We start from the raw sequence: 9,535 nt of genomic DNA on the forward strand, positions 1-9,535 counted from the left end.
AAATGTCTGTTAGAGAGGCACCCCTGGCCAAGGCCCAGGGAGCCGCTACACCCCTGGTAGAGTGGGCTTGTAGCCCTACCGGGGGAGGCATGTCCTGGGCGACATATGCCATAGTTATGGTGTCAATGAGCCAGTGGGCGATCCTCTGCTTGGAGACAGCGCTTCCTTTCCGCTGTGCACCAAAGCAGACAAAGAGCTGCTCAGAGATTCTAAAGTTCTGCGTGCGATCCATATAGATGCGTAAAGCGCGCACCGGACACAGCAACGACAGGGCTGGGTCTGCCTCCTCCTGGGGCAGCACTTGGAGTTCACCACCTGGTCCCTAAAAGGGGTGGTGGGAACCTTGGGCACATAGCCCGGTTGGGGTCTCAGGATCACGTGAGAGTATCCCGGACCGATCTCCAGGCACGTTTCGCTGACAGAGAACCCTTGAAGGTCACCTACCCTCTTGATGGAAGTGAGCGCAGTCAGGAGGGCAGTCTTCAAGGAGAGTGCCTTAAGCTCAGCTGACTGCAAAGGCTCAAAGGGGGCTCTCTGTAGACCCTGAAGAACTACAGAGAGGTTCCATGAGGGAACGAGGTCTGGAGGGATTCAGCCTCCTGGTGCCTCTTAGGAACCTGATGATCAGGTCGTGCTTCCCTAAGGACTTACCGTCGACTGCATCATGGTGTGCTGCTATGGTGGCAACGTACACCTTCAAGGTGGAAGGGGACAACCTCCCTTCCAACCTCTCCTGCAGGAGGAAAGCACTGATCCGACTGCGCATCTCTGGGGGTCTTCCCGATGGGAAGAACACCACTTAGCGAATAGATGCCACTTAAAGGCATACAGGCACCTCGTAGAGGGGGCCCTAGCCTGAGTGATCATGTCTACCACCGCAGGTGGAATTCGCTAAGCGGGGCTGTCGCGAGGAGCGTGAGGTCCGAGAACCACGCCTGGGCGAGCCAGTAGGGTGCTACCAGGATGACCTGCTCCTTGTCCTCCCTGACCTTGTACAGGGTCTGTGCAAGTAGGCTCACTGGGGGAAAACGCATATTTGCGCATGCCAGGGGGCCAGCTGTGTGCCAGCGCGTTTATGCCGAGGGGGTCTCGGTCAGGGCGTACCAGAGCGGGCAGTGGGGAGGATTCTTGGGAGGCGAACAGGTGCACCTGTGCCTGTCGAATCGACTCCAAGTCAGCTGGACCACCTGAGGGTGGAGTCTCCACTCTCCCCTGAGGGTAACCTTTCGTGACAGCGCGTCCGCTGTAGTGTTGAGGTTGCCCGGGATGTGAGTGGCTTGCAGCGACTTAAAGTGCTGCTGTCTCCAGTGGAGGAGACGGCAGGCGAGTTGTGACATACAATGAGAGCGCAGACCGCCTTGGCGGTTGACATATGCTACCGTTGTCGTGCTGTCTGTCTTAACAGACTTCAGGGAGAGCAGAGGGTTCCACTCTAGCCGACATATACCACTCGCCAATTTTCATTGGCCTTTTATCAAAGACCAGAGGTGTCTAGGGCTCCCAAGAGTGACCCCTAGTGTCACTACATCGACACAACGTCGAGTGAGTGACAGATAGGGAACCATGATACTTGTACCACCCAAAACTATTGCAAGGGAATGCAAAACTGTTTCAGAAAATAAATTCCCTCCCTGGTCTCAACAACATTAGGGTGAACAAACCCTTTATGGATGTTTAGATATTTTCACTGGAAAACAAGTCAAAAACACTGATCACATCAGTGGAGCACTTACATTACTAAGTGATTTTTTGTAGAGATAAAGCTTGGCATTCAATAGCATTCACATTCTTTCAGTCAAATGCCCCACAACCCTTATCAGAATTTACGCCACCTTGTGTGCCCTTCATACGTTTAGAACGGAGGGAAAATTCTCCCTACTGTGTAAAAACAAGCTCTTTTCTACCATTCAACTGATTCAATTCATGGGCCTCTGCCTGCTCTAAACGAGGGACGGCTCTTCAATTCTCATTAGAGAGGGACAGAGAGAGGGAGGCAGAGTGAGAACAGAGGGAGAGAGCTGGTGAAGCACAGAGCTATAGAAAGGCTGTGCCAGGCTCTTTGTCCTCCTCTCTGCCTGCTTTCTCTCCCAGTCCTGTCCAGTGTTGTATGTGAGACCTGCGGCCACATGCTCTGGCTGTGAGGGCCAGCTGCTCCAGGCTTTACTTCAGGAAGTCAAACACCTGTGATGGGGCTGGAGGGAGGGAAGGGCTGCAGGGGTAAGAGGGCCCTTAAAGTCTGGAATGTTCAACGATCCCTCATGTGACATCAATATCCATAAAGTTCATCCAAACCAATACTTATGCTGTTCCAGACGTTCACAGTGTAGCTATGTCTTTTCAGGGTGGTATGATGAACACATATTAACATGCTTTTTTGTTTAGGTGGGAAATGTTTGGCTCAGTTCCAAACCTACTGAGCTGCCTTGTTGTTTATTGCCTACATAGGCAGCTTTTGCATTAGCATTTAGCTAAACTGTTGGGTAAATAGTCAACTTTAATTAACCTGTTTCATTTCTTATTTATGCTTTATGGTGTTGAATGAAATATTGGGACCTTTATCATTAAAAATCAATTGCTTTGTGTGTGAGGATGGATTTAGTCTGAATGGCCCCTAAGAATATTCGTAGTATTGACATTTGTTGTAAAACCATACAAGAAAGCAAAACTATGGTATAAGAAATCATAATCATCATCAAAAATGTAAAATAATATAAATAAATTAAAATAAAATAAAATACATTTCTCCCTGTCCCCAACAACAATATAAGGGTGAGTAAATGACAAGAAAATGAAAAACTAATGACATTTTTTTGTGTGTAATTTTAGAACCGGTTCTATACCAACTTAGAAGGTCACCTTTGTAAAGTAACAGAATTAGCTGAGAGAGAATTTATTTCAGATGTAAGCAAAATGGACATTATAACTGAAGTAAACCCAATTGAATCAGATTCAAATTGAATGGAGAGCTTGTGAATCTGAATCGAAGTGAATTGGGAAATCTGTATCAATACCCAGCCCTAGCTAGAACGCATTCAGTCTGAACGGCCCCTAAGAGGGCAGTATAATTCTTTTTGGTAAAGCCTTCGCATTGGGACTACACATCTGATGCTTTAAAATGCTGCCTATATAGGCAGTTCACTAGTTTTGGAACAGAGCCAACAGAGAGTGCCATTCTCTTGTTCTACAAGTTTGGAGACACAAAAGCTATAGAAGTTTTGTATAGTAGTTTCTATTAGTGTATTTCCATCAGTTATTCTTAAAGCTAATCTTAGCTGTTGTTCTTAAAATAACTGAAGTTACTTAGGTTACACTACAATATACAATGTTTGGCCTTTTTTTTTTTTTTTTAGAACCATATAATAGACTATTTAGTTTCTTTTCATTTTGAGTATGATTTTTCAGTAAATTTGTCCTTCCACAGTATAGTTAGGTCTAACACACACACACACACACACACACACACACACATGTTGGTGCAGCTATCCTTATGAGGACTCTCCATAGACATAATGATTTTTATACTGTATGAACTATAGATTCTGTCCCCTAACCCTAACTCTACCCCTAAACCTAACCCTCACAAAAAACTTTCTGCATTTTTACATGTTCAAAAAAATATCGTTTAGTATGTTTTTTAAGAGATTTGAATTATGGGGACACTAGAAATGTCCTCATAAACCACATTTATAGCATAATTCCCTTGTAATTACCAGTTCGTAACCTAAAAAAATGTCCTCGTAAACCACCCACCCACACACACACACACACACACACACACACACACACACAAACACACACACACGTTGGCTTCATTTATCTGTCAGTACACTTATTTATCAGCTCACTTGTAAATCATTTCTGAAACGTCCTCTCTTTTTGCAGTTTTACCTGCAGGCACGGTTGTCATGGCGAGGGGCGCGGCTCCTGCGACCAATGCTGCAGTTCATGTTGGTGATGTTAGCAGTGTACACAGGACTCAGCCGCATTTCTGACTACCGCCATCATCCCACTGACGTCCTGACCGGCTACCTGCAAGGAGGACTCACCGCTTACTGGGTGGTAAGAATCACGTCTCTGTGCCCACATGCTTTAGGCCAGTGTTTCTCATCTGATTTTACATTGGACATCAAGTGGCGACCCAACACAGTAACAAAATTGTTTATTTCACAAAAGTGAACAAAAATGGCCTTATCACCAAATATTGAAGTTTATTACAAATATTACTATTAAAATATGTTATTAATATTTTTTTTAAATATTGTTTACATTTAATAATGTTAAATAAAAAGTAATATTATTTTAATTAATAATGAAAACATATGTTGGTATCTGCCTAATTTTGATAGTTTATACCAAGTCACAGTTGCATTTGTGCCAAACTACCGTTGTGACTGGTTGTTTTTGAAATCAACACACAACTGAAGACAACTGTTGATGTGTTCAGAGATTTTCTCAAAGTACGTTTTTTGTCTTTCTCTTTTGATGGTTTAAATCTATTTTGCTGTTTGTGTTGCCACAGGCCTTTTACATCTCGTCCATGTTTAAGACGTCTCGTCCAGACCTGTCCCCCACAAGCCTGTCTCTGGAGAGCCCCTTGTCCAGCCAGCAGACGGTCTGCTAACAGAGCACACCTGGACATAGAGACACCTGAGAGACATGACATAGACTGACAGGGAAAGTGAGAAGAAAGGGGGATGTGATGAAGTGAAGAAGGGGGCTGGGACAAAGAACTTTGGAGCATGCTCATGTCTTGACAGATCCTCACAGAAAACCGTTTTCTGCCTGGCCAGACAGAAGAAGAGCAGTTATATACATCTAACCCTGCAACAAACCCGTCCACAATCTATCAACCCTCCATAGATAAAAGATATTTTTATATAAAAAGTTTATCCTTTATATTTTTTGAAATATGTTATAGTTGAAGCTGCTAATAATTGTTGTTTTATAATTTGTCACCTGTAGTCCATGCATGTTCTTGTAGTTACAGAGTTTCACACATTACAGTAATTAAAAGATAATAACTCGTTATTTCTCGCCATATGTAACTCTAATAGAGACTTTAGACATCAACATGTCAAGCTATCGGGTTTGTGTTGAATGAGACCCACCGGTCTAATGCGCTGAATTGTGTTATGCCAATGGACTAAAATGGACAGATCACAACACTTTAGCCTCAGACCACATCCCTTTGTTATTGCTATAGAGCTGTTCAGTTTTTAGCCCTAAAACCCTGAACAGATTAGCGTCCCCCAGGAATTTCTAATGGGTTTTTAGAATAGCGGTTCTCGAATAATGAGTAAAATCTCAACATCACTTGAAGAGACTTTTACATTCTGTTCTACAACATAAATATCCCACAGTCATACCTTAGACATGAATTTTAAAGCTGTTTTTAAAAACAGTTGCTAAGTTGCTACGTGCTACATAAGGACTGCAACGCTTGTCTGATTCAAGCATGTATACTCAAATCTTTGTGTAGTAGTTGTTCTAGTTGTAGCAACTTATCAGCAATTTAAATGTTTAAAACACACAGGAGATTCAAAATGCACATTTAAGGTATGACTGTGTGAAATGTATCTTGTAGAATACATTTGTGTAGTTGTAGTTATTGTGTGGTGGCTTGTTAGCAACTTATCAACTGTTTTAATACAAAAATGGCTTCGAAATTCACATTTGATGTGTGACCTTCGCAAAAAATGTGAAGAACTCTCTAAGTTATGTAAACAACAGACCTTATTTTACTCATAAATTGAGAACCACTATTCTGAAAACATTGGAAATTGCAGAGGGAAGCCATTAGCTCAAAAATGTTAGTTGCGCAAGTTCTGGTTTTAGTGCTGCAAACTAAATAGCTCTATTAGACCTACGTAGACCACTACTGCGGTGCGCTGTTGCACAATCATAGCGGTGCGAATTGTAGACACCTTCTGTTTATTAAAAGCACAGATTTGAAATCTGATTTTATGCTAATGAAATTAAGGTTGTGTTGTATTAAGGTGGGTTAAACCCCATGTTTGTACTAACCACTTTCACTGCATGAGTCGGACTACAGAGCGACTGAAAGGAGGTTTGACCCAAAAACCTCCTCAACCCCTGTGTCTGCACCACGAAGGCTTGAATCCCACCTTCAGCAGACCGGGGGTCTATACCTGTGTACCCTTTACTACTCATAGCACTTGAATTACACTATGGAAACTTCTAATTACTAAAGATAATATTTTATATTTTGTCTTGTTTAATCAGTGTTTTACTTTCTTCCTGCGGTCAGTGCCATTTGTTTGTGTGTATGTGTGTTATTTTCCCCCAAATTATAATTATTCAGAATGAATGTAAATAAATCATTTTATAAACAGTCCAGATTTTCAGAAGTATTAGTATCAGTTTTGTAAGTTTGTTTTACATGTTTATATATGTTTTTATCGTTCGTGTTGATCAGGTACGCAGAGTTATTGTTGCTAATTGTAAAAGAGACTAGTGACTGAGCCAGAGATATACATTATGTTATCAGAAAGCTATATTCTACTTATCTAGTGTCATTTCATTTGTTGGTTCCCCTGTGAAAGTCTGCAAGGCTGAAATAACCACTGTATTAATAAACCAAACCAATAAAAGGAATGTTCAATCTTTGTATCTCATTTTGTCCTTCTCTCTAATGTACTCATAATCGGACTACAGTTACTTTTTTATAGATTACATGATTACATGCAGAATTAACAAGGCAACAGCAGTAAAATGTTAATCATTTACTGATCATCCTAATCATTCTCTTTTTTTCAATCTTTTACATTTTTCATTCGAAATCAGCACACCGCTGATACACGTTTGGTGAGTCTTTGAGTGTTTTCGGAAGAGAGGGGGAGGGCTGTGTGTATTGCACGTAGAAACTGATACTCGCTACTAGCCAGCCAGGTGAAGATGGAGCGGTCTACCTCAGCATTTAACCACTGGATCATAGAGATCATTTCATTTTTAAGGAGACGCGGGGCAAAAACATCACTGTGCAATGTAAACTCTGCCTTCCAAAAGTTAATATCGTGTCAACTGAGAGGGATTCTACGTCAAATCTAAAAAAGCATTTGGATGTATGTATGCATGTTTTTTTTTCAAACACATTTTTTTCAATTATTATTTGAATTATCAATCTGTGTATAACCATGTTGCAATGTCTTTCAAAGGGTTTTGTCCATCAAACGCATCAAAATGCACAAATACACATAATTTCACATTCAATTGGATTAGTGCTATAAAGTTACTTTTAGTTTCTTAAACTGATTTTGTAGTTGGCTTCAAAAATATATATGAATGCACTTTTGGTGTAGTGATAGCTTTGAGCTGTTTTTGTGTCTCTTATTCTCAAATATAACTGGTCTGACCTCTTACTACACATGGATGGCGTTTGTAAAATGGTGAAATTGCATGACCACATTTGTGTTAACGTGCCCTGGGAACCTGTCCATAGTTTTAGAAACTCCAATAAGAAATGCCTGTTAAACTTAAACACATTTGAGTCTGTCATTGATGGAGGGCCTAGACCTCTATCAGCATCATGGGGGAAAACATAAAAATATGAAAACTTCTATAACAGGGTTCATTGTGGGGTGAAAGGAGGAAGGAGGAAACGTGTGTTGGTCTTTAATAATGTGCAACTCAAAATAGCTTTTCAGCTTCAACATAAACGTGTCTCTCTCTCAATGGGTCTCTGGCGTGGTTCCTCATTTATCACTCTCCCCCGTGCTTAATGTAATCAGAAACAGGTGTTTGATATTATAGCGCTAAGGTGTGAACCCTTACCGCTTTCTCTCTCTCAGGACGAACGCTCCACCACGCAGCCACAACTGCCTTCATATTTTTATATTTGCAATAATTTTTCTGAATTTGTGAACAAAAGCACCACTCAAATGATTAAACCATGCAGAATTATGTTGAAAGTAATCCAGAAAAGTAATCCAAAAGTAATCAGATTAGATAACCCCAAAAATGTCACCTACAAGATTATGTTACTGACTGCATTTTTTGTCATACAATTTGTAATTAGTACCTGATTATAATTCACAAGTAATCCACCCAACCAAACCAACCAGTACAAAACTGTGTACTTACCGTCTTTCCTGATGGAATTAACTATTATCTCATGAAGCCAATGACGTAACTGAATTAAAAACAATGGAAAAATTATAAAAAAAACTATTGATTTTAAGTTGTTAATTATAAGTATAGAAACAATATATTTTAATTGTATTGCAAAATATTCAGATACTTACAAATATATAAGTAGTACATAGAAGAGAATGTAAGGAGAGTGACTTGATTGCGTCATTCGCAGTGCATAATGGAAGTGGGTGGTTCCTACAGTTTTTGTTTAGCGCACATTTTTTACTGCGATTCCCTGATTGGTGGATTTTTCTCTTCAGGATTCATGGGTAGTGTAGTTCTTCACCAGGAATTACTGTTTAAGTTGAAATAACACAGACTGCTGACTTCAACAAAAGCATATACCACTGATTAACAACCTCTGAGCTCATGAGGTTCATACTGAAAGTTTTATACTGTAAGTTGTTGTTAAAAATTAGTTCGCCTATGAAAAATCAAATAAAAATGTATGTGGTTATTTAATTCCAGAACCAGACTGTTGTGCTCTATCAGAGGCCTTCGATCAATGAGGAGCCTACAAGGTTAGCAAAGCAACGCGTAATGCGGCTGTCCCATAGTCATTCTATGGGTGGTACACTGGCGAGGAGACAAGAGGCCGTTTTTTTATTTTGTTTTTATGTAGGTCTATGGAGGAGATGCTTGAGTGTGCTGAATAAACTGCTTTTGTGAGGAAATAGCTCATCACTTAATGAACTGACCACCTATTCGCTAATCTTCAACATGTTTTACAGTAAACAATCCTTTTGCAGTGGACTATGTGTGTAGTTTACTACAATAAAATTGCTGTTTTATAAGAAAGGTCTTAGATAGGTCTTGTGACAGGTAGGTGTAAGTTTACGGTTCTCCCCAATCATTTGTATGGTATTCGCAAACGGTGACTTACTGTCATAACACGCTAGTTGACCATTACACTCTCTCCTATGTTAAAAACGTGGAGGTTGTATAGGCATCGAAGATCTCTGGTCTGTACTGAGTTTACCATTAGCATGTTGCTAAGCTAATGACTCGATAGTCAAGCAAAGTTCAAACAGATTTCAGCTTTTTCCATTTTGTTATATTAAGGTCTTATTAAAACTAACTTCTAAACTTCTTAACTGGCATCCATCATTTATTGGTACTTTTCAAATGTCTTTTATGTATAATGTATATTTTACTGTTTTAGCCATGTCCCAGACCCATACTTTCAACATTAAACTATATATATATCATTATTTCATGATCATATATCAGAATTGAGATGTGCTGGAAATGACACTGTGGTGGGAAATTTCATATCTTTTTTCGAAGAAAAAAAAATTACAAAATTGATATACATTCCTGTGATGCATGGACATAAACAGCTGGAAATTGTTAGTAAACAAATATATATATATATATTGTACAT

General features: G+C 40.2%; 1 protein-coding gene across 1 annotated transcript in view; it reads left to right on the top strand.

Annotated features, from left to right (window-relative positions):
* LOC127450652 (phospholipid phosphatase 3-like) overlaps positions 1-6,635 on the top strand; it is a 62,974-nt gene extending 56,339 nt beyond the window's left edge. Inside the window, exons 5-6 of the mRNA XM_051714923.1 lie at positions 3,883-4,059; positions 4,520-6,635. Of these exons, the coding sequence (XP_051570883.1) occupies positions 3,883-4,059; positions 4,520-4,621 (279 nt within the window). The 3' untranslated portion in view covers positions 4,622-6,635. The remainder of the gene's footprint in view (positions 1-3,882; positions 4,060-4,519) is intronic.
* Positions 6,636-9,535: the final 2,900 nt, after the last annotated feature.

The sequence above is a fragment of the Myxocyprinus asiaticus genome, chromosome 13, assembly GCF_019703515.2.
Source record: "Myxocyprinus asiaticus isolate MX2 ecotype Aquarium Trade chromosome 13, UBuf_Myxa_2, whole genome shotgun sequence".
In the NCBI taxonomy this organism is placed as follows: domain Eukaryota; kingdom Metazoa; phylum Chordata; class Actinopteri; order Cypriniformes; family Catostomidae; genus Myxocyprinus; species Myxocyprinus asiaticus.